The sequence below is a fragment of the Desmodus rotundus genome, chromosome 13 (assembly GCF_022682495.2).
Source record: "Desmodus rotundus isolate HL8 chromosome 13, HLdesRot8A.1, whole genome shotgun sequence".
In the NCBI taxonomy this organism is placed as follows: domain Eukaryota; kingdom Metazoa; phylum Chordata; class Mammalia; order Chiroptera; family Phyllostomidae; genus Desmodus; species Desmodus rotundus.
Genome location: NC_071399.1, coordinates 7,835,506 through 7,861,158, shown reverse-complemented (window position 1 = coordinate 7,861,158; position 25,653 = coordinate 7,835,506). Strand labels below are relative to the sequence as shown.

At 46.3% G+C, this 25,653-nt stretch overlaps 1 protein-coding gene across 2 annotated transcripts; it reads right to left on the bottom strand.

Annotated features, from left to right (window-relative positions):
- Positions 1-5,876: 5,876 nt before the first annotated feature.
- Positions 5,877-9,661, bottom strand: CDKN2AIP (CDKN2A interacting protein). 2 transcript variants are annotated; one of them, XM_024562800.4, is made up of 3 exons: positions 9,001-9,661; positions 8,455-8,554; positions 5,877-8,003 (listed from the first exon to the last, which is right to left on the bottom strand). In XM_024562800.4, the coding sequence occupies exons 1-3, from the start codon at positions 9,270-9,272 to the stop codon at positions 7,995-7,997; spliced, it is 381 nt and encodes a 126-aa protein (XP_024418568.1). In that variant the 5' UTR covers positions 9,273-9,661; the 3' UTR covers positions 5,877-7,994. The 2 variants fall into 2 exon arrangements, with proteins under 2 accessions (XP_024418568.1, XP_024418567.2); XM_024562799.3 differs by having other exon boundaries at positions 8,424-8,554; positions 9,001-9,657.
- Positions 9,662-25,653: the final 15,992 nt, after the last annotated feature.

Below are 25,653 nucleotides of genomic sequence, written 5' to 3'. Positions count from 1 at the left end.
TATAGAAAATACGTATATGTAATATTTATGTAATATACATGTAACATATGCAGTTGGCTCACTTGGTTTTAGAGGCTGAGACGTCCCAGGTTCTGAAGCCAGCAGGCTGAAGACCCAGGATAGCTGATGGTTGCTTCCAGTCTGAGTCTGAAGGTCTGGGAACCAGGGTAGCTGATGGTAGAAATTCCAGTCCCAGCCCGAGTCTGAAGTGGGGAGAAGGCTGCTGTCCCAGCCTGAGTGGTTGAAGAGCCAATTCTTCCAGCTCCACCTTTCTGTCCTATGCAGGCCTTCTGTGGATTGGATGAGGCCAACAATGGGCTTTCAAAGTCCACGGATTCCAATGTTAATCTCATCCCTCACAGACACACCCAGGAGAAAGTTTAACCAAAATCTGGGCATCCTCATGGCCCATGCAAGTTGATATATAAAATTAACCATCACAAATATATCAGAAATATATATTTTAAAAAAAGAAAAATTAACCATCACTACACTATTATATGTATATATTTCCAAATGATTGTTGATTTTGCATAATATTCTCAAATTCAGTTAATTATCTTCTGTGTTTGCCTTTGAACTCTTAAAAATGTTTTGAAAGTGGTAGACTAATGAAATAAAGATATTCTTTCTTTGAACTACATAAAATTGGGATTTGTAAATTTTTTTTAACAATCTTTGATTTTGGAATTATACATATATTCTGCAGTGAAACACTGTTATGTTCCTCACGACACTTCCCTTTGACTTCTTTAGTTTACTTGCACTGAAATTTTAGGTATTCAACGTGATTTTGTAAATGCCATGGGTCCAATGTAGGATCTAACCTACAGATTGAATCGTTATGGCTATGAAGAATGTACAATCAAGTGTTTTAATAATTAGATGTGGCCTTTGGCTATTCACCCAACTATGCCTGAGAGCTATACATCTAAGACATCTTTTTCCCAGCACTAAGAAGTGGGTTTCTAACCTTTGTGATGCTGTTCAGGTGATGAGTAAATGAAGTTTGCCACGGAGCACATATTTCACAGCTATTCCCACACGCTCTAGCTTCATTATGGCAAAGTCGCAATTCTACTCCCCCTCCTGTGCCCCAAAAGAAGTCTCGAAAAACTCAACAACTTATTTGCTATTGCCGCTGAGATTTTACTTCTAAATATTGCTTGACTCTTAAGAGAAAGTCTTTCTTATTTAAGGCTACCTGGAGTAGCAGGTAGGATTTTAGGACTACACGGCAGAGACTACTTGTGATCTGACAGCATTTACAATATCAGTCTTATGGCGATTACTGAACTGCACTGCAGAGCTCATTTTTAAGCTGTACCACCTTCTATGCGGTAGCTTGCTCAGAAGCAAGGCAGTCAGCACTTGGCATTGATGAAGTTCGAAAGCCTACACTTTAAAGATAGTTTGATTTAAAAAATAAATGGTGGCGGCGGCGGCGGCAGAGGTGAATCCAGGCCTCTCTGTGGTAGGCAGAATAATGGACCCCAAGGGTATTCATGTCCTAATCCTTAGAGCCTGTGAATATGTTACATGACAAAGGAGAATTAATGTTGCAGACAGAATTGATAAAGCTGGTCAGATGATGTTGAAATAGGGAGATTATCCATGTGACCCCAATGTAGTCAATCACTGGGGTCCCCATAAGCAGAAAAGGGAGGCAGAAGAAGTGTCAGAGGGAAGAGTCAGAAGTCAGGGTCAGAAAAAGAGATGTGACGCAGCAGGGGGATCAGTTTGGGGCCTCAGCGCCCACTGCTAGCTTCGCAGACCGAGCGGGGCCTGAGCCACGGAATGCAAGCAGCCTCTGGAGGCTGGAAAAGAAAAGGAAGCGGATTCTCCCGAAGAGCTTCCAGAAGGGAACACAGAGCTGCCAATAAATTGATTTGAGTCCAGGGAGACCTACATTAGATCTAACCTACAGATTTGTATTAAACCCCATTAAATTTGTGGTAATTTGTTATAGCAGCAATAGAAAATCAATATGCCGTTAATGTTGTTTTAGTTTGTCTGCGGTCGGTAAAGGCTCAGAAGGGAAGCTTGGCTTTGATGCCTGGTGGCGTGGATTCCCTTAAAATAAAAAGGGATGGGATTTTAAATTCTAAAAATCCAGTAAAGTCAACAAAAAACTCAAAGATCTGTTTCCTGGGAACAGAGCTGAGCTGACCTTATACTATTTCTTATACGTCACTCTTTCCCTTTCTTGCTTTACACTGATGGAGATCAAAAGGGGTCGGCAATTTTTGCTTTTTCACTATTCTCCCAGAACCGACGACCACTGAAATTTGTAAGATGTCTGACTTCGGAAGTACTATCTTCCCTGGTTTCAGAAAGTAAAAAATCTTGAAATCTTTACTCATTTATGTTAGCTCACATCGCAAAAGGTGACCACCAAGAAAAAAATTAATGGAGCAAAGAAAAAGATGGAAACTGAGCAAGCAAAGATGGGTTTACATCAAATGTACTGAAGCACACCTGATGTAATTAAGAGACATTATCTGTAGGAGAGACCACAAAGCTGAGTCAGTTTTATTTCATACCTGAGTTGACATCATTCTTCAACTGCCTGGTTCCTGATATTTCCCCCAAGGTTTGTTGAGGAGGAAAAACAAAAAATCCTTAACCAACCCAAGCAGCCTTACTTCACCTGATAATTTGATTTTAGGCTATTGTCTTGAAATAATTCCCTATGTGGAAAAATGTTGGAAAAAGTAATTTGTTACCAAGTATAAAGTGTTCCCAAGCATCAAAAAATAACTTTAGCATAAGCTATCCCCAAGCAGCTTTTAGAATTTATAAGCTATCCATGCTTCACAGAACCGATGTTTATTTCAAATTACTTTTTTTTTTAAGTAAGATTTTTCTAGTAAGTCTACTTATTCAGCAATCTCAGGGATGCCAAAACTTCAAGGGACAGCATTCATCGTATCAAATGACATTATATTCCATGTGAATGGCGCCCCCTGGTGTTGTGCACCTAAATGGCTCTGTATTTAAGGTTCTGATGACTTTGGTATTTATTACTCAAGCCTCGTTGTTTCTCTCTTAAAACCTCCTACAGGGTGATGCATTGTTTATAGTTGCAGCAACCCAGGAAGGCCCATCAAATGAAAATTGTCATTACTTCCACCGCTGCATATCTGACACAGGTGAAGTTCAAGCTGTAAAGCAGAGGTCAGAACCCACATCTCCAATCCCTGCTTCTTCTTTACAGTTCTCAAAAATCTACCAGGGCTGGATGAGTGGACCTTCACTTCCTTGCTATCCCTGGTAGGGACTTCTGCAAAGTCACATCATCCTGCTCTCCTTTTCTATGTGAGCCATAATAGCGGAATAGCAGTTAACGAACGTGAACAACAGGGAAAATGAGTATATTCAAAGCAGAATTTATTTCATGTACATTTCTCTTGTTACTTGCATTCAGAATTTTGAAACACGAGGACAGAAAGGTGCACATGCTTTACCCCATAGCGGTTTCCAAACCGCAGGTTACTGAGCATGTGCGATACCGCCCTCATGAAGTACGTTCCACCAGCACAGGGCGCATGGCTAAGATAAAGTAGAAAGGCCTCCATGGAACCTCCATTAGTTCTGACTTCATGAGACCTATCTTTTCCTTAGCTAGTGTAGAAAAATATTTAATAAATAATCAAATGGTAAAGAGCAACGAGGATTTTTTTTCAATTATTGCTTATATCTGGTTATATCATTGCCTCTGTAAATTGTCCCTTTCTGTTCTATAATGTCTAGAAAATATTTCCCAATGATGACTTTCAGTTACACATTTGAGCAGTTTCCTTTAAAGTTTACTTCTTTAGAGATTCTGTAAATAAAATTTCTCAAATCTTCCTCAAAGTGTTATTACACTTATTTTCTGGAACATTGGAAACGAGTATCACAGGGCAGCATGTCTCATTGGTATTCACATTCAGTGCCTCAAATTAGAACCGAGCCATTAATACCAACCCACCTCACACGGTTTGAAGAGGCTTAAAGCAGACATGTAAATCACCAACCTATTTTAGGTATCCAATAAATGGTAGCTGTTCACGTGGTGAGATCTTGCAGGGCTGATAGTTCTATTTTTTGACCTCAGTAAATGTGTGGGCACGGAGTTAATTAACTATTGGACTTTCCAAAAATTTGGGTTAAAAACACACCATTCTTCAAAGTCAACTTTCTAACTGTACCATTAAAAAAAAATTGACTTTTGGCACTGTCAAGAAAAATCAGTCTCACGACATCACCTGGCCTCATTGATTTAAAAAAATTTTTTTCCCATCTTAATAATCTAACTTCAGTTACACTCATATGGGATAATTCCCTAGATAACTACTTAGGCAATGCCAAGTTCTAAGGAGAAGCATTAATAAACAGAGCTATAGACATGACTCATTTCGAGGAAACGAGGGTTTGGAAGGATGTTGTGGACACTTGTAGTAAACTTGTTGAAAACCAGTCTTAGGCAAAGTATCAGAAATTTTAGCATTTGGAGAAGTGAGAATGGTAAGCAATACAACATAGTAAAATCGTGGGCTCTGGAATTTGGCTTGAAATCGATCTTTGACCAAACCCGTTCTCAGTTTCTTCCATCTGAAAAGTGGGCCAAGTGAGAACAGCTAGCCGTAAGGCTGTGAGGAAGTCAGAACACATGTCTGAGCAGTTAATAAACTAAGGTGAACTGCACTACAGTGGGCACTGTGAGTGTATTATCTTGTTCATGCTCTCCGAGGCAGCTATTATAGTCCTACTTTACAGATGAAGTTCAAAGGTTTAACTCCCAGAGGGAGCCTAGATTCTCAAGAGTAACAGATTCCAAAGCTTGTTTTCTTCTGCAGTATACTAACTATAAAATATGCACTTTTCTTAAATCATGAATTCTTTAAAATCTGGTTATTTTATAAGCTTTTAATAAGTTCATAGCATATAAATGTTTACAAGTTAAACAATTTGTTTTTATACTAAGCAGCTTCCTCCAATTCTACCACACCCAAATGTTACTAGAATTTAAAATATTTTGAGTAACCTTTATCATTAACTTGAAACAAGACAATTTAGGAAGTCACCAACTACCTAATTAGATATATTATAGGAATTTATTCTTTGTAGTATTTGGCTCGCTTTCTGACAATCGCCGTCCCACAGTATACACATTCCAAAGCTAAGGAGAGAGGTAATTAAAAGTGCTTTGACACATTCATGCTATTGCTTCTCACAGCCCACTTGTAGAATGTGGACACATCTCTGATATCTAACATTCTTAAGTTAGTAATTTTTAAAGGTTATCTGCTGAAATAAAACAACTCTTGATTTCAAGTATATAAAAGTACCCTTGTCTATTTCTAGGATATAAAATAGAAATAACTCCTACATACTTAAATTGTGCTACGTATGTCCAGTTTTCCTAGTCTAATAGAGCTGGCACGAGAAGGGTCATTTCTTGATTTTTCTCTGTACATTATCACCAATACTGCTCAGTGTGCAGCCTCTTGGAAGCCAGAAGAAAAGCCACAAAAATAACGAACATATTGGGCCAGAGTTTGAAGAAAAATGAAACAGAATATACTGTAGTAAAGTAATACAGTTAGAATCACCGAAGACAAAAACAGGATTCCATTTCATTACGAGTAGGTGTAATTCAACAGAACAGGCTCATTAAAGAGCTGAGCACGGCTCTCTATTCATTCCAGTGTTTTTTTAAGATGTGTAAACAGAAAAACCATGCAGTTCTAGATTTGCAAATAGCACCTTCTCTACTTGTGTAGAAAATTAACTATGAAAAATGACTTGGCTATAATTTACGACTGGTAGTGGGACACTTACTTGCAGGAATTGCTTCTGCCTTAAGGGAGAAAAAAAACACAACTTCTTGAAAAGGTAAAATAGCTTAAAGCATTTAATATCTAAACAAATCAATCTGTTAATAGCAGTAGTCACAAAATATGCTTAATATAGAAACCCACATTCATGTCTTTTAAGAAAAAGTGTAAATTGTATTTGACCTCAAAACATAAATTATTAATCCACTTAAAAGAATTTGCAGCGGTCAAAATCATGGTGAATTTTAAACAACTTCAGAATAAAATAACCTTAAGTACTTTATACTGCTTTGTATCAAAAAAATGTTTACAACTTCTCATAAAAATAGTCTGAGGCAACTATTTTTTCTTTTATTCTTTAACAGACGAGTTCAACATTATGGGCAACATTCTTAAAACCTTAAGCTTCAGACTTTCAGACACTCAAATACTATGGTCCCCTTTTCTTGATGTGGGAGGATGATTCCACTAGGGAAAAAAAAGCATGGTAGACAACTTAATACATTTTCATCAAATCAATAGTAGTACAAAAGTTTTTAGACTCTACAGAACTACACATCGTACCTAATGTATCATTAAAAATAGAAGACAGTATTTTCTTGAGCAAATAGAACAGCATACTGGTATGCTGTTAATGCGTATCTTTTAACGTGTACTGTCATTCATTAGTTATTTACAATTTCTACTGTGAGGACGAGAATGTAAATTTTCTGCAAAACTGGAAAAAAAGCAATATAAAAGTTGTGAAAGCCCGTGTTTACATTATACAAAAGCCAGTTTTTCTCTAACAATACCAGATACTGTATACAGTGATGTTTTGCACATATTATAGCAATTCTTGAGGATGTTTTAGTGCTGGAGGTAAGTTTACAGGCCTTGATTCTTCATCAAGGAGCACTAGGTCTTCTATTTCACTGCCTCTGTATTTCCTTTTACATATTTTCACCACCACCTTTTTCTTGAGAAATAACTTCAATGCTTCTCTTGATGCAACCGCTTTTGCATTTTCTTTGCTTTTTCCACAGCCAGTGCCCAAATACACAGACTTGCATCTCAATTCACAAACAATACTTTCTTGAGAGCTCTTATTTTGAGGCAGATCTGCCAGTTCTTTTAGTGGGACAAAAAACACGTCCAGTGTTGCTTTCAGAGCCTCTATGGCTGCGTTTAGGAGCTCGCCATGATTAACATTGGGACTAAAGCCACCAACAGCTACCAACTTCCACGCCACCGTTTTATAGAGTCTGTTGAAAAAAGGCTGCTTCTGTTTCACGTCTTCATTGGTTAACTTGCAACAAGAGAATTTGACAGACGTTTCACTTGACTGGGAAGTACTTTTAGAAGGCAACTGGGATGTGCTAGTCTGAGAACTACTCTTAGACGCCAGTTGGGACACACCTGCTAAGGAAGTGCTTTTAGAAACAAGAGATCCACTGGTCTGTGGGCTGCTCTTGGAAGCTAACAGTGATGCAGCTACCTGCGAAGTGCTCTTGGAAGTCAGCATCGATGTATTTGCTAATGTGCTGCTCTTGGGAGTTAGCAAGGATGTGCCTGACGAGGAACTGTTTTTAGAGACTGGTGGTGAAACACTTGCCTCTGAACTGGTTTTGGAAGTTAACCCACTTGAAGCTGTCTCTGAACTGGGTTTAGAAGACAACAGTGGCAACTCTACCTCTGAGCTTCCTGAGGAGCCCAACAAGGGCACCTCGATCTCTGAGATGCTTGGAGGAGCTGAGACTGAAGAGCCTTCCAAAGCACTCTTTTTAGGTGATCCACTTTGTTGACCGGAATCTGCGGATGGGGTCACATGACTATTCACACTGGATTTCAACAACGCAGACACCAATGATGCTGACCCGCGTTTCTCTGGGGCTTCTGATTCAGAAGCTTTTCCAGACCCTGCCGTTGTTACCTGAGAAGAAATGCTGCTGCTGCTGCTTTGGCTGGAAACACATGGATCTCCGTCACCTGCGGAGCTACTCTGATTTGAGGTGCCCGAGCTCCGAGTGGAGTTCCCACCACTCTCTGATTTCGTAGAGGACCCCGTAGATGCCGAGCTGTTTCCCTGCTGAGCTGATGCACGTTCTGCTTTGGCAGAAGTTTTTGCGTGATCTTCTTGCTCAACTGCAGAATTGTTTTTTCCTTCTACAACTCGTTTCTTCGTTGGCTCTTCTACCCCTTCTAAAAAGAAGGAAAACACATATGTGACTAGGTCTACCTCGTACACATCAACTGAAAATTTACAGAACACATATTCATTAAAATAAAGGCACAAGGCAAAAATATTTCAGGACCAGTAGTTTCTTTAAAACGTGTGGAACAGCTTCATTAATTTCTTAAAACAGCATGGAATAACATTATTAATTTCTAGTATTCAAGAAATCAACAGCATAGACATTTGACACTTCAAAATCTAAAGCGGTTAAAGGAAACTATCAAATTCAGAACCTAAAAACACAGACACATAAATCAGGTTTAACATTTCAACTCGATTAATATTAAGTAAATTGCAAATCTTTAAAAAAAAATAACAGTAATTCCTAATTTTATCAAACTTATGTTCTAAGCTCCTATGTATGTTCACATCTATGATCTGCTAACCATTGCTACTTGATATCCCTCTTTTCTTCACCTTGGCAACCAGTTCGTCTCGTGTTGTATGGATTGGAGCATCTGTCACTTTGATGCCTTCAGCCATACTAAGTATTTTATCCATAACTTTTTGAGGGTACCTGAAAAAGAAGGGAAAGCCACTCTCAAAAAGTGTTTTGTCTAAGTTACCACTTCTGGTGCGCGAAAACAGGCCACAGGAAGGGCATTTCCTGGTTGTAATTAAGAAAGTGTACCAACCGCCAGGAACTGTGTCCCGGAACCCCAGACACAAGTGCCCCAGCGTCGGGGAGGCGGGGTCCCCCCCGTATCAACCTTAAACTTAGCGTCCGTCCGCAAGGGCGCCGTCGAAACCCAAGTCCATCAGGAGACCCTCGGCCAGCCGGGGCGCCGCCAGGCCGCGAACCGAGTCGACTTCCGGCACAGACGCCCTTCTCACCCTAGAGGGCAGCCGGGCCCGCCGGTTCCCGCGCTTCGCAGTCTCCCCGCCCCGCGGACCGCTCCGGGCCGCCGTCCCCGGGCTGAACACAAAGCCCGCAGAGCTGCCGCGAGGCGCCTGCTCACTCACCGGCACCCGAGGAAGACATGGTTGGCCCAGGCCATGGAAAAGGAGATGAGTTGCTGCAGCTGCCGACTGCGGCTCCCGCCCTCGGCGTCCGCAGCGTCCTCCGTGTCAGCGGAGGCAGCGCCGCCGGCGGGGGCCAGGTCCCCGGCGTTGCGGAGCAGAAACTCCCGGCGGTGGCGCCAGTGTTTGTCAGTCTCGCCGTCGCAGCGCAGCGCCTCCACCCAGGCGGCCACTCGCGGGTTCTGGCTCAGGTACTCCGACACCTCCTGCGCCATGTTGGGCCTGCAGGGTCGCGGAGGCCGCGAGCAGACGCTGCACCGGGAACGAGGCGGGTGCGCCGGGCGAGCGGCCCTGTCACTGCGGCCTGCACCGGCTCAGGAGGCCCAGACCCCAAACAACAGCGCCCGGAGCAGCTGGACCGCCCACTTCCGCCCGCCGCCGGCTCCTTCCCTTTTATAACCTCGCCGCCGCCGAGCGCCGGTGCGTCCTTCCGGCGCGGCTCTCCCAGAACGCTTCGCGGCGCCCGGGCTGCCGCGGCGCTGCGGCCGCGACCCGGGGCCCTGTCGGGAGGAGGGGACGGGCGGGAGGGGAGGCGGAGCTCGCACCCCACGCCCCTGGAGGGCGGGCCGCAAGTGAGTTCCCGGGGCGCCGTGCACCTCGGAACGCACCCCGGCGTTCTGGCTCGGCTTTGTGACGCCACAGCCTCCGCCTCTTCCGCCGCCGCCACCGCCCTCCCCTGCCCCGCCCACTCCGGGGCCGGGAGTCCGGGCGAGGGAGGCGGGGCCGCGGTGCCGGGGCGGAGGGCGGAGGAGCTCCCGGCAGCGGGTTCGGCCGGGCAAAGTCCGCCGCGGCGCCTCCTGGGCCCTGCGTCGCCGACTGGGACGCTGGTTTTGAGCGGAGCCAAAATAAAAGCTCGCCTCCATTTTTTAATAATGTCGGAAACAGTTTGGAGATTTGTTTGAATGTACACCTGCGAAGCATTTTGAGGCGGTCCTGGTGGCTGCGCATTTAGGAATGTGTGGTTGCATGATGACTTAAATAATAGAGATAATAAAGTTTAACGATTAACCCAGTTCAATATTGCCCCGCGGAGCACAATGTTTGACAGTCGCCCTTGCCCTGCAGGGTCGGGTTTGGTGTGCCTGCCTCATTCTGCCTGGCAATCCTGCTTCCTCCCAGGGTGGTTTTTGGTCGGTGACAACGCCCCGCAGAGGAAGGTCTGCATCTGTCGTATTTCCTTTAACAATAACCCCCAACTGCTCAAATGGCCAGGAGTCGGTGTAGAAAAGTGCCTGTTTATCTCCACCGCCCCCTTTTTCTTTTCCTTTTAGAGCTATTTTTTCTTGCATTTTTTTTCCACTTTAGAATGTCCCCTCTTACAACATTTACTGCCAGCTTGGTTACTATATGTTTCCTATTTCGTACACAGGGTCTGGCTAGGTAATGTCTGCTTGAGTGTGGTTGGTAAGGTAATAATATGGGTGTAAAAATTTATAGTTTTAATTTGAACATTTCACCTAAAATGTTATATGGTGTGCTTGAGTGTGATACTGTTATGTTATAGAATCATGTGCTTATGATTTCCTAATAAAAAGATGTGGTAACAAAAAAAGGGGCCATTATTTGTGCCAGCCTCTGTATCTGATTAATAAGCTAAAATAGGTGATATAATAATGATAAATTACAAAATAAAAAGGTCCTATCACTAAATGTGGATTTGATTTTAAAATGCTTGAATCAGAATAATCAAGAAAAAAATGATAGATTAAATGAGATTAACAATTTTAAAAAGCCATGTAATTTATACAGGGTGGGGCAAAAGTAGGTTTACAGTTGTTCATATGGAAAATAATACAATTAAGAACATATACAAGAATAAACTGTTCCGTGTATGCCCAAATGTAAATGTAGTTTCACCCCACCCTATATACTTGCTGGAATTATCAAAATTCAGCTATTGTGTGAAATAACATTGTCCACTTTGCTGCCGTGCCCAAAGAAACTTAATAAAAATTTAGGCACAAAAAAGTTTTGAAGTTTGGATATTTGCATCTAGTTTTGCTCTTCAGGGAAAATTGCTGAAACTTTGGAGGGATGAAAAGATGCAAAAATCCAGCAATTTACAAGACTGGAAAATTTTATGGTCTTTGCTTCCATGAATTCTTTGGCAAGGGGAAGTTAGCAAGTAAAAGAATCTATGATTACATACCTAGATAATATTTGTGCATTTTAAACCAAGAATGTTCTCAGGGTTTTTTTGTTGCCCTGTAGCCTTCCACATGGGCTTCCATGCCTTGAAGGGGGAGAAATAGAGGCTGAATTTCAAATTATTTTGTAGTTATAATAAGAGCAATGTGGCCTTCAGGTTTTTATTAGCTCAAGTTTTTGTTAGAAAGGAGCAGATACTTGACAGAAAAGATATATGTATTTTTTTTTCATTCCTATAAGGTTGACTTTGCATATAAAGATTGAGGGCATAGACTGTGGACCACAAAGTTGGGAAGAATAGCATTTACGTATTATCTTTAAAGCCCTTCTCATCAGAAGGGGACCATTCCTAAATGCCTGTCTGGCCTGGAGGGGTTCAGAGAGAAAAGATGAGAAGCTAACTTGTGAAAATCAGTGATGGCGGTGGTGAGGGAGGGAAGTGTTGGCTGTGCATGGACCATTTTGTTTTACGTGAAGCCTCAGCAGGAATAAACATCAGTGCATTTGTTTGCTGCTGTGCAAATGAGATAAGAGTGTGAAGTTATCTTTCATGGGGGTTAGTTTCTAAGATCAACATGTAAATGAAGGTCAGATATGATTCCGCTGCCCAGGCAGACCTTGTTTAATTGCACTTGACTGGCAGATACTGCATTCTCATTAACATCGAGGCAGGACGCTCCACCACCAAAACATTAATGTGACTCGCTTTATTGTGGTATTGTTATAGAAACAACCTCCCCCCCACCCACGGCCTGTCACCGTATTCAGGACTGTGGCCAGATTTTGGTAAAAAGGAGAGGAATTATTTAATTAAAAGTTACACAGGTTTGGAATAATGGTGGGATTGTATTTGCTTTATTGGGGAGGTCTGGAACCAAACCGGCAATATCTCAGAGGTGTGTCTGTGCCTTCTTCCCTCGTGGTATAGTGATTACCTTGATTTTAGAAAGCCGCCTCAGGCACCCACTGATTTGAAGACAGAACTATGGCCTTTCTCTCCAGGTTCTCAAATTCTAGCTTGATTAATTTCAGTTGCAGTGACAAAAATGACTTAACATGGCTTTTGCTGAAACAAAAAGGGAATTTATTGGCTGCTACTGACAGTCCGGGGAGGAGACCATGGGCTCTGGGCACTCGAACAATGTGCTGTAATTCGGAAGCTTTTCTCTTTACCTCTGCGCTTTCGCTGTGTTAGCTTCCATCTTGGGCAAGCTCCTCCTATGTGGTGGCAAGACGGTCCCTAGTCACCCATGGCGTATGTCCTCCATCTGAATTTATTTTTCCTGAGAGTTTCGGCCAATGCCATGAGGTTCTGTTAAGAATCCATTGGTTCTGTTGGGTTATGCATGTATGCCTTAAATAAACATTCTAAACAAGTATTCTGATTGTCCAGAGCTGATCCAGGGGTCCACCCTGAGGATAATAAAACCTCCAAATAGGGCCGATCTCACTCAAGGAAAATAACAAACTCAATAAATCAAAGAATTTACAAATCAAAGGAAATGGAGGTGGCAGCCACGAGAGCAGAAGAGTCACCACTACCAGGAAAGATGATGGGAAGCGGTTTCATGTGACACAAGACAATTCTGTGGGAGACCCTGTTATCAGGATGGCTTCTTTCTGTCCACATGTTAGCCAAACTGATAACATCTTTTTATAACACTTCTTACATTTCCTTGGTCATAGGAAGAGCCCTCTTGAAGACAATTTTGTCTTTTTAGTCTTCACGTTCCTCCTGATGCGAATGAGATGACATATTATTATGTGTACTTTCCGTCCCTTTGTGAAAATCTTCACCTGTGCCCGATCCCAGAATGCAGGGGATTTAAATTTTGGAGGAAGATACAGATGGAGATCAGGGAGGAGTTACTATTTGAGGAAGGACTGTTTAAGTTCCCATAAAATAACAGCTTGATCCTGGCTCTTCAGAATCTTGGAAAGTTAGAGCTGGAGAGGGGACCGTAAGACTATGTTTATATTGTAGATGAGGAAACTGAGGTCAGAGCAGTTAAGCGATTGCCTAAAGTCAATTGGTTAATGTAAAAGGAAAAATAGAAACCAAAAAGAAAGAAGAAGAAAAAGAAAAAGAAAGAAACCAAGTCATGTAGTCTACTGACTTCTGGTCTAGAATTTCTCTTTGGTGAAGTTTAATGAATCAGCAATTTTGATGGACTCACAAGGTGTAGTGGCTGCAAAAGAAATAGGAACTGAGCTAAAACTAAGATTACCACAGTAATAAGCCACTTAATTATTGGGCAATTTGGAAACCAGGACAGGCAATTTGTAGTTCTTTGTACCTAGGCTCCAGTACACAAATGCGTGATTGGATAACCACAGAACCAGCTCAGAAAGGTCCCGTCTTGTTCCACAAGGTGCTGAGTTGCTTTCAGAGGCAACAGACCACACCCTCATTTTGGGCAGCTGACGCACTCACAGAGGAGAGAACTTTGACCTCCAGCTGCACCCAGAACCAAAATCTCACCACCCCTCTCCCCCCACTACACACACACACGCAGAACCAAAGGACCAGGACATAACCTTCAGGAGCAAAGAGTCTATTGCTCAGGGAGAGCTGCTGTTGACACTTCTTTACCATAAATAGCCAGGTTCCAAGTTCCTTCAATTAAAACTTTCCCCACCAGCACTTCTGTATATCTGTTCCCTAAGCCCTTAAACCCTTAATCTAGCCCTGGCCAAGTAGCTTAGTTCGTTAGAGCTTCATCCTAATACACCAAGAGCGTGGGTTCCATCCCCAGTCAGGCCACTTAACAAGAATCAACCAATGAATGCACCAATATGTGGAACAACAAATCAAGGTTTCTCTCTCTTTCTCACTCACTCATCAGTAAATAAAATATATATATATATATATATATATATAATGGGGGAAAATAAAGCAGAGGGATAGAAGAGTGTTTGGCTAAATGGTCTAAACATTTAGAATGTGCTGGAAACCTTTGATAGGCAACCAAAGGCAACATTTAAAAAATCCCATCTTCTCTTCTCCCCTCCTATGCAACTGTTGGCTGAATAGGATGAGTTTTCAAAAACTTCAATTAATTTTAAGGAAGAAAACAAAGTAAGTGTTTTTCTGCTCACCAGGAAGGCAGTTTTGGTGTTAAACACCTCACGGGTAGCACTAATACTGTGCAGTTAATGTAAAGATGGAAACAAAAGAAGTTCTCACGACAGAAGCCAGTTTTAAACACCTCATTGACGGCAGCGCTGCCGGGACCATGGTGGGGTGGGGGAGGGGGTTGATAATGGCTCCTCCGGACAAGTCGGACACCCAAAGCTCAGGGTGAGGCCTAGCCACCCTCAGCAGAGCTTCCACCCCCACCTGTTAGGGAAGGCACGTTGTCGTCTCTATTTCCTGAAAGGATCGTTAGGGCGCAGCGCAATCCAATTACTTTTACAATGCCAAGTCCCGAGGAAATGAATTCAGGAGCTCACCCCATTGATGTCAGCGGGGCTCCGTGTGGTAGAACTGATGCCACAGGGCTTTAGTGAGGAGTGTGGGGCATTTTTATTCACATGTATTTTTCCAAGCTGGAGCTTAAGAGGATCAGAATGCCCCTATTATCACTGCCTTATGAAACTAGCATTAGGAAATAGGGAAGGACAAAAACATAGTTATATCACCTCCAGAGCCGTGAATGTGCTCATTATTGTGGGAAGATCTGATGGCCCAGCTCAGAAAACACGTGGGTGGCAGCGGACATCGGTAGAAGGCTTTGGCTTCGCACTGCAGGAGGAGCTGGAAGTGTGGGGACGCAGTGGGCACGGTGGCTGCTTTAGTGACTTCGGGTCGTAGGATTGTGGCCCGACAAGACTGTGGCCCAAGTGTCACTTTCGGTCGTCTTCAAAGGCAGAGATCATAATGCTCTAGTTATTGGTTCCGAGAGAGGAGATGTGCTGAATAATATCCCCATAAAAATCATTAGGGAATTACTTCAGTTCTCTTATGACATCTCAGATTCAAGGAATTCTACTGGCAGACTCCCCGGGATCACCGAGGCTGCTTCCTTGGTTTGGGGGAGCTTTGGAACTGTTAGATAGCCGAACCCACTGAGTGGTGCCTAACTCGTTTCCACGCCGGCATTTTTTTTCTCCAGCCCTGATTTCCAGAAGAGAAAAGTTATCAGATAGCCAACTTGGAGTTCGGAGTCAGACACAAAGAAACCATGAGGCCCAGGGCATGTTGGGAATTCATAGTGCCTGCAAAGACAGGGAGAAAGTGGGGTACAAACCCGCCCAGGGCACACGGCACAGGGCAAGCAGCATGTCCCTTTGAAGGGACAGCAGCCACCCAATGTGTGATGTCCTTCCATGTGCCTGAGCGCTTGGTGCGGAGGACACCCACTGCCCTGAAACCCCGCAGTGCAGCCCGGGAGCCCCGTGGGGAGAGGACAGGGCTGCTGGGGGCTCTACTGCAGTCCCCTTCCTTCGGGGGCTTGCACAGTTACCGACTTCGTGCTTGCTGTTATGCTTGAGACTTTTCATGACTGAGAAGTAGGGTTTGAGCACATTAAAGGGAATTCTTGTAAAGGAAACACGGCAAAACAATAGGGCCAAGTGTTCTGCCATTGGAATCTTCACAAAAGAAAAGCAGTCTGGAAATATAAAGTCTATTATTCCATTTATGTTGCTCCAGAATACTGTGTATGACATTACATTAGCTTTTATCGCATCGGGCCATTTTTCTCTGGATGCAGTGATCTCTCTCCCAATGCAGCTGAGCACGAACTTCGATGGCTTCAAATGTTAATGCAGTTTTTCTGTGATCTCTGTCATATTCCTGTCTGTAGAATTCGCTCTTGGATGTTTCAGTTTCCCTCGGGCTCATGAGAGACTTTCATCCCCTCCCTGTGCGCCTGGCTCTCGGGAGTCTGTGGGAAGCTGCTGATGGCTCCAGGCTTCGCTCCTTTATTAGCTTCCATCAATCTGTTTCACACTCCGCTGTCGTGCCTCCTTTGAAGACTCATGAACTCCCCCTGCCAGCGAGTGCCAGGGCCCAGACAGTGTAATGGGCCCAAGAGCAGGTGCAAAGGGTCTTACTCCAAACAAAGCCTCCCTCAGAAGCACAGGTTGGGGCCCCTCATCTCTCCTGGCCTTTCTCACAGTCTGGATTCAGTAGGGGGGGCTGAGGGTAGTTTGTGGGGGGCAGCAGTGGGAAGAGCTAAGTATTCCTAGAGGATGGCACTCGAGTCTCCTTAATAGGACAAAAGCCACTTTCTTGTGCTCTCTGTCCCAGAGCTGGCTGGACTCCCAAGCATGACTGACCCTCATTGTTTGAAGAGCTTTTATCCTCAGGACTAGAAAATTGCCAGAAGCACCCTGAAGGCACAGAGGCTCCGGAACCCGTGAAACAGGACGGACCAGAGCACAACTACCACTGGATCCTGCACCCAAAGATAACATTGAAACAACCTGCAGCCTCACTGAAACATCCTGCTCTACAACCCTCCCCCCTCCCCCCAGCCCATAAGGGCTCACAGCCCCGACCCCTCGGGGCTGGTGCTGGTGCTGGCGCCAGTACGGTGCCCATGCACATTCCACACGCAGTTCTTTCCCTCCCTTGGGAAAGTAAAAATAAACCCTTTACTCTGCACTTTCTTCTCTTCTCTGCAGCCCTTGTCACCGACCCCCCTAACACTCCTGACCAGGTCCTGAGCCCCCTGAGGAGTCAGTGAAACCTCAAGGCTGCTCCTGGGGGCAGAGAAAGCCATCTTTCCAGACCCCAGGCTTTCAGACCGGTGGCGCCCCGCCCCACCCACGCAGAAAGGGTTCCAAGACAGGGTGTCTATCCTCTCTTACTCCTCAGGGGCCCAGGGGCAGCCAGGCTCCCTGCTCAGGCAGCAGGGAGAAGAGGCTCTGTCCCTGGTCGTCTCTGGCTTCGCGGGGGAGTTCTGAGGGCAGGCCACCAGTATCCTTTTAGATGCCCTCAAGACAGTCACCTTGGGGCTGCAGTCTGTGGCCACAGGAGGAGGCTTTGATGGAAAGGGACCCACTAGTTTGTAGCGTCTGATGACAAGGAACAAAGAAAGAAGAGCCAAACCCTGTTTCTGCATCTGAAATTTGGAGGGCCTGGGCCGGAGGACCGCTGGGCTCCCTCTCTCTGACGTTGCAGGGTTCTAGGTGTGACTTTGCTGGTGGCAGGTGGGATCCGTTGGGGCCAGGAGGGTAACACAGGGATTATTGTCTTTGCTCTGACATTTCACTCACCCCAAGGTGGCCTGTGTCCTTGAATTCCTATGAGCTCAGCCAATCTGGAGCCCAGACCACCGGCTGCCTCCTTCATTGAGGTCTCACAGGCTGAGCCACTGTCCCCTGCCCTCGTCACTGCAGGGCCAGGTACCAGGAAGCTGGGGCCATTGCCTGCCTCTCTGGTCCTCACGAACTAACCTGGAACCTGCCCTGCCTGCCTACCCTGCATTGCTCATTTCTTCCCACAAAAACCACGAGGAAGGCTTTTTCTCATGCCCTTCCCTTCCTCCTCCGCCCCCTGGCCCCGGTGCTGCCCCAAGTGGTCCTGGGTGGCCTGGTGTGGCCCTGTCTTTTGGGAACTGCAGCAAACTGGCCGTGTTCCCCATCTGTTGGCCTCACCAAACTTGAATAAAAATAAAACCTGCATTTTAAAACATACATACAGAGCGACCCTATTTTATCTTTAAAACCATCTATAAATACATATGTATTTGTATGTGTTTCAAAAAAAATGAATGAAAAGACGTGGAAGGAGATACAGGAATTGTTAACAGTAATTACTGAATACATGCAGGGGAGCAGGAGGTGTGTTCCAACCCTTGCAGGATGGGAGGCAAAGACTATTCACATTATTTCAGGCATTTCAATATTAACTGAATGTTACAAGGCGCATGTGCCCCTTTTGAAAGAAAAACATACATATATCTTTTCGTTTCATTAGTCTGCCTCATCTCATTTCCTTCCCGTGGCCACCGCTGAGCCCTGCACATCCCGAAGTTCTGCCGGCAGCTCAGCTGTCTCCTGGGCCACCTCTCTGGACGGCAGCTTTGCCCACGTTGCTTCTGACCGTTTCCACCCTCCATAAATTTTTTGAAGTCTCTAGTCTGCTGAATGCCCCTGCTCAATATCTTTAACATGGTAGGATTAGTGCTTTGTTATTACTTGTAATAATTTCACTGGGATCACCAGCCAGGAAAGAATATAGAATCCTGAAAGCCTGCAGATCTGTTGACACAGTATGTGCCCGAATACATGTTCATAATCTGGGGCCTTACCATACCTATGAGGATAATTGGGGACGGGATGGCACCCACAGCCAAACAGGGTGCAGAGGAGCAGACCTGCCTCTGTGGGAGACTCTCACCTTGGGGCTGGTGGGCCCCTGGGTAAACTAGGGATCTTCACTTGCCCGGGGCCACAAGGAAATTCAGTCTCGCAGGCTGAATGCGAATGGGATGTTTGGAGCCTCTCTGCCGGGGAAATGACACGTGGTGTCTTGGCCTGTCCAGGCTGCTGTAGCAAAACTACCACAGACTGGGTGGCTTAAATAACAAGTTTACCGCTCACACTTTTGGAGGCTAGGAAGTCCAACATCCAGGTGCTGGTAGGTTTTAACATACAAGTTTGAGGAGGGGGACCCCTACATTCACTTTATAGCACACAGTAAACAGGTATTTGGTGGGGAAAGGGAGGGGCCTCCCAATAGAACCGATATCTCCTCAGACAGGGAGGCAGAGCAGCGGGGTTTCGTGGGCAGGTGGTTTCAGGGAGTCCAATCCGGGGTTAGGCAGCCGGTATGAGAAACACCTGCCCAAGTTCAGGGCAAGCAACCCCTCCTATGTAGGACCATGGTTTATTCACCAATGTTTGTGGAGCCCCCTCCCTAAGCCTAGGGACAAGGCAGAAGCAAGCCAGTTCTCCAGCACGGAGCCTGGAGCAGCGCCCTGCGCCCCTCTTCGTGCTGGGGTGCTGGAGTGTGGCTCTGGGAGGACGCTACGGAGCAGCGGTCTGAGGACAGTGATGCCTGCTCCAGTCCTGTGACCTTCAGGCAGCTACTCCACATCTCCCTGTCTCCTTGTTCTTGCTTCCAAAATGAAAATAATGAAGCGAGCTCGTGGGGCTGTGGGGCATTCAGAGAAATGACACTATGCATTGAGCAAGGACTCGGTGATATTCCAGAGAACTTTCCTGTTTGCCCCGGGGCCCCGAGTGGCTGGCCTGGCTTTCCTGGTGACCAAGTAAACTGGCTTCAGAGGCTGGGCTCTGCGACCTTTGGAGACTTGAGAGCTCAAAGGACGCTGAACCTGTTGGGCCTGGGGGCAGTTGCAGGTTTGATTTAGAATACGATAAAGACAGGACAAGAGGTATCTGCGGCTCTTTGAAACATGTTAACCTGCTCGTGTATGTGGAGTGGGAGGGAAATAACAATCCCCATGGCTCCTAGGTCCTTCCTACTGTGGCACGTTCAGCATCGAGGTGAAAGAAAACGCTGACGGGGCCTTTTGCAAGCGAAGGGTTGATAAATAATAGTGCATGTTTCCCTGGCCCCTCAGATCTCAGGGTTTCAAAAAAGTTAGACAAGTTCCAAGTGGCAGATAAGATTTTTCTTTGTCATCTAGATGGGAGGTTGGAGACGCCGTCACCAGGGCAATAGAACCACAACTATAATCTAGGTTAAGCGCTTTGGAGCTGAGAAGGGATGTCCCAGGTGCAGTGGTTTTCAAGCTTGAGTGTGCGTCCAAACCACCTGAGAAAATTTCTCACGATGCATGTGCCTGCGTCCCAGTCCGAGAGGTTCTGATTCAGACAATCTGGGCGTGGGCTCTGGGTCCTGGGCTTTCAGGTGGTACGGGCACCACACTTTGGGAAACACGGGTCTAGTGCGGAGTCAGAAAGCCATGCCTTGTGATTGAGGCTTGGCCCCTGAGTGACCAAGGACATCTCCAGGCATTTTACACAGGGACAAACTTTATATAATTTCTACCACAAACTTTTGTCTTCTGGAGGAAGGGGCCAAGCCTTGACTGAATACAAACTAAAGTGTCTTAGGCTAACTTAATGTTTGGTAATGCCGCAAAACTGCTTTCTCCTAAAACTGAGGCTGCCCCCTATGGGGCAATGCAGGAAATGGCCCTGGAGCTGCCCCCTCCAGGTACCCCTGGGCCTGGGCCTGTGGCAAATGGCTGGGAATGGCAGATGCAGGGGTTGTACTCACCTCTTCCAGCTGCTGGTGGCCCCATGAATCCTTTGCATCGCTGCAATCTCTGTCTCCATCTTCACACAGCCTCCTCCTCCTATGTGCATCTCATAGCATGTGCTACCACCCGGGACCTCGACTGAGATGTTGAGTAAAAATCATACAACTAGGAATTAATTTGGGAAGAACCACCGTGCCACACAACTGAGTCTTCTCATGCTGAAAAGTAGTGTATCTTTTTATTTGGATCAGCTCTTCATTTCTATTTCAGCCTCCTCCCCCCTGACCCCCTTGAACAGGTAGAGTGAGGAGGTCCAGAAGCCGGTGCTCGCCCCAGTCAGGGCAGCTCTGCACCCCTTTTTGCTGTGGGTAAAGGGCGAACCGAAGTGATCGTCTTTCTCCCCGGAGAGGCTTCCCTGATGCTCAGTTCTCGGTCCGCCCTTCCTGCTTCTCCCCAAAGCACATCAGGCGGGTGATGGAAGGATCTCCCCACCACTGTCCACCCTAGAACTTTAGCCCCAGAGGGCATGCAGGGGGCACTGTGAATGGAAGGGTGCATATGAGACTTGGGCTTGGGACCCTTTTGCACCACTTTTTACTCTTGCTCAGTGTCCTTTTGCTAGTATTTTATTTGGAATGTGTGCATCGATTGTAAACAACATTGGCCTCATGTGGGTGAAAACAGGGCAGGACGTTTGCCACATGCTGGTACCAAGATTAGGTTATAACACTAAAAGGGTTCATCCGCCTGCGTACATCAAAGCCCAATCAAATGGGAACAGGCGTTTGCAGCCAAGAAAGGAAGGGTTTATTAGTTGAGGAAATGGCACCAAGCCCAAGTCACAGGTAGGTTAGTGTTCCAAGACAGGCTCCCTGATGGCTTCCAGGGGATGGGTTACATAGAAGAAAAATTAATCACAGCAGCTAAAGGAGCTGGGGTGGTGGCCCCTGCTGATTGGTTGGGGCCAGGGTAGGCGGTCAGTGGTCGTTGTATCAGGTCCTGAGGTCAGCCCTGGCCTCGCTTTGTCTGGTTTCAGGAGGGTGCGGTCCGCAGGGTCAGTTCTGCTCTCATGGGCCTGGGGCCCTGAGGCTGAAACACACCTGAAGCCAAGATGTTATCTTCAGCTTGAGCGAAACTCTGTTTCTGCGGTCCACAGACCTGAGGCTTTGTCCTTAAAACAGTTTCCTACTGACCAGAATCTGATGTCCTAAGAGTCTAATGATTAAGGAAGGGAGTGGACAGACTAGAAAGGAGAAGGGGTCGTGTTAAAGGAATGGGGTTTCTGCGCAGTTACAGTTACATTGACTTTAAGAAATAAACTGGAAAGCTTTTCTTTTCTTTTTTTTCCTGTGCACTGGAGCAATCACAAAGCATAAACTATTAATAATAACCTCTTGATCTGGATTCAGGAATCTGTGCAGAAACAACCTGGAAAAGGAGCAATTAGAAATGCTGCCTGGGGGTGGTCTCCTGGCCTGGCAGGCACAGCAGCGTGTGCCCAGATGTTCGCCGCGTGAAACAGATTGTGTCTCTACCTTTCCAGCTGGCTTAGAGGGCGAGCTCCACCGACCTCCCCTCGCTTGTCAGAATTTTGCAGAATCCGCCAGTGCAGGTCCGTCCTCATCAGGGCTACGCTCTGGAATGTAAAGGAGCACCGAGGGGAGGGGCAATGGAACCCGGTCTTGAGGTCCTGTGAATGGCTTCATTGGCCACGGCTGAGGGCAGCGGGCGAGAGAGACTCAGAGGCAGCAGCGTCTGCGAGAAAGGAGGGCAAGGTGAACTGTGCAGTGCAGCTTTCTGGTTGGCTCTAAGAATGATGTTCCCAGCCTGTCTTAAGAACAGGGAAGAGGGCTATGAGATGCAAGGCAATTAGACTGTGAACCCAGCTTTCTTTATCTTTGCAGAGAGGTGGCTCCATTCGAAAGCTTTTATCACCTGCAGGTTGACAAGCTATGGTAGTCACTAGCTCCGTTTTGAGCGGGGAGGGAAAGTCATCTACGCCTCTCCCTACTTTATAGCTGTACCTGCCTGCCGGATCCAGGAGATACCCCGGGCTGTGTGGGCGAGGAGCATGAACGGAGCGGAGAATAGAGCCCGCTGACTGGCGACAGCCACTCACCAGTCTCTTCATCTAGAGCAGGGGTGTCAAACTCGTTTTCACCAGGGGCCCCAGCAGCCTCGCGATTGCCTTCAAAGGGCCGAATGTAATTTTAGGACTGTATAAATGTAACTACTCCTTAACTAGGGGCAAGAAGCTCGGCGCTGCTTCTGGGCAGAAGCAAGGTGCCCGGCCGGATAAAACAAGGTGGAGGGCCGGGTTCTGCCTGTGGGCTTTGTGTTTGCCACCTGTGATCTAGAACCTGATTTTAGATGTGACATATAAATAAAATACACAGTGTAGAATATGAAAAGTATATGGGAAAGAAAGGAAGTGCCATTTCATTTACTAAATACACACTGCTCATTTCATTATACGGACTTCTTAATTGAATTACAAAAAGGTTTCTCCCAGATTCCACCTCTGGGTTTACCAACTAAATGCCACTCTGATGTGGTTTTAAGTGACCACATGAAGAGCTGTCACCAGATTATAATGCGGCAGAGCAATACCTAGAGAAATAATGGCTTTCTGCAGGTGGTCCTGCAGTCTTGCTGCTTACACCTTCAAATTTGGCATCAGTGCGCCCTCCCTAGGCGGCTCCCTGGATCTCCATGGAGAACGACCTGCTTCTCTGAGGTTCTGCCTTCTCTGAGCCTTAGAGATGCCCACAGCCAGGGACCCGGGGTCCCCGACGAGGATCCTGTGACTGCTTCCCCAAGGCTATGGTGTCCATTCAGTATATGGCCATCTTCAGATGCGCCTCAGGGTGAAGTGAATGGTCTTTACCGTTTTCCATGTTGCACAAAAGAAGAAGCAGAGTAACAAAGTCTTGTGAATGAAAACCAAAAGTCTCAGTAGCACCACAACACTGCAGCGAGCAAAGCATCCTCTAGGCAAACAGCATCCTGGGAAGGATCCTGGTTAAAGGACCGGGGCCAACAGCCCTGCATGACGGGCACAAAGCCCGGCCACCACCCACAAACACTGATGAGAGGGCTGTTTTCTGAGCCAGCGAACACTTGTGGGGGCTCATTTGTGCAAGCGAATTCCCTGCTGCCTCCTGTGCCCCAGGCTTCCTTCCAGGCGCTGGGATGTGGCAGAGCCCAGAACAGACGCCCCACCCACTCCCGCAGTGCCGCTGTGCCTGCCTTACTGAGGGTGGTGGAGCAGACAGCAGGTGAGGCAGGTAAGGAAGAGTTATGGGGTGTTGGGGGTGGTCGTGCTGAGGAAGGAAATGAAGGAGGACAGGGGCGTGTGCATGGTGATGCTAGTGCCCAGGAAAGGCGTCGGGGGAAGGAGGCATGCGGTAGAGACCTGAGGGCTGAGGTTTGGTGGGAGTGCGGTGCTGAGAAGAGACTGAAGCAGGCCAGGCCACCGCAGGAAGGGCCGTGAGGAGGTCACACAGTCACCTGGGGGCAGGAGATCAGGTGTGTGGAGCAGCGACCGTGGGCCACAGTGAGGAGTGGGAGTGGATCTCCCCCACGTCTTACCAGGTAGACAGACAGGTTGAATGTAGGGGATGAGAGGAAGAGCCAAGCAGAGGATGACTACAAAATATGCGGGGTGGACAAAAGTAGGTCTGCAGCTGAGAGCATGCAAAACGCAGTTTATTTATTAATTATTACATTATTTTCCACATGAACAACTGCAAACCTACATTTGCCCACCCCTGTATATGTTAATATATTTTATATGATTTTTAAACACACACACACATGCATATTTTTGTTGCCTGAGCAACTTGAGAGAAACAGCTGTGTTTTCCTGGGAAGGGAAGACTTTCAGAGGAGCAGGAACTTTGGGGGGAGGGGGAGCAGGGGGTTCGTAGAAACGAATTCAGGAGTTTGGGGCATTTTAATTTTCGGATGAGTATTAGACAGCCAAGCGGATGTGGAGCAGGAGTTTTGGGGGAGAGAGTTGGGACAGAGGGGTGAATTTGAGTAGGTGATAGATATTTGGAGCAATCAGACTGACGTTGCTGAGGGACTAAATGTATATAAAAAGTCCCAGGGCCCCTGAACATTTGGAGGGAAGAACGTCAAAGGAAGCAGAAAGGAATGGCCAGACGGACAGAAGCAGAAGCTGGCCACCGCAGTCTCCTGGAAGCCAAGGGAAGAATGTCCTTGAGGGAAGACAGCCACTTAACTGGGTCCCATGATGGCAGGTCAAGGAGAACGAGGCCTGACCATTGGGTTAACGACGTGTGAGTCATGGGCGATCGAGTGTAGACGGGTTGCTTGTACAAGTAAAAGCAAACAGGCAGAGGCAGAGGGAAGAGGCAGATCCCATAGTGCTCTGCTCCAGGCTGCTGTTCTGACTGGTCCATCCCAGCACCGGGCACTCACTGTCCCCTGCTGAAACTCAGCTCTACCTACGTGGACCCAGGCCACTCCTCGCACTGGCTCCTGCCTCTGGGGAAGGCTCTCTAGGATCTCTGCTTCAGGGCACCAAGGAGGATGTTTCTAGAACTATGCCTGGACCACAGACATTTAAAAAAGTGTTCATTAGGGTCTAGGTAATTTCAACCCAGTGAACTGCAGCCTGGTGATATTCATTTTGTAGGCTGAATCTTAGACTCATTACAATGATTTATGAACAACTACGTCGGGCCAGGTTGCAGCTCTGTGCTGAGAATGTGCCGTGTGAGTCAACAATAACGCCGTCCCAGTCACAAGGGTGCACAGGGATTCAGCCCTTCATGACACAGTCAGGGGCGCCAGATGCTCTGCAATAAAACCAGCCCCGAGTTATTCTGGCTTCCAGCCTATTAACTTTACCACTTCCTTAATACAAAGGGATTTACTACCAATTTTCCCAGCAGGGTAAATGACTGTTTTTGCAAGATTCATAGAGGCTGAGAAGCATTGTGAAGTTTCTAGATGTGTCTTGTCAACGCTGGGTCTTTTCCTAGTCATCCTGTGATCTCTCAGTAGTGAACAAAAACACTGAGGACATTTCTCTTTTTTACACAATCAGTGGCAACTATGATCCTGTTAAAGAATTTTCTTCTAAAAAAATCAAAGTTGGCAGAAAGGACCCTTAAAGAGAGCTGTGAAGAAACACATTGCTGTTTCCATTTCTCTCCCTGAGCCCTCTCCAACGTGGCCAGTTTGGCTACCTCGGTGAAAGCCCCGCTTTCCTGTCCTGGGCCTGACGAAGGCC

Coding starts and splice junctions, on each gene's coding strand:
- CDKN2AIP (XM_024562799.3), bottom strand. CDS start 9,272: ATGGCGCAGGAGGTGTCGGAGTACCTGAGCCAGAACCCGCGAGTGGCC. Junction 8,555..9,000: donor CATGTCTTCCTCGGGTGCCG/GTGAGTGAGCAG, acceptor CTTCTTTTTCAG/GTACCCTCAAAAAGTTATGG. Junction 8,004..8,423: donor AGGGATATCAAGTAGCAATG/GTTAGCAGATCA, acceptor CCTTCTTTTTAG/AAGGGGTAGAAGAGCCAACG.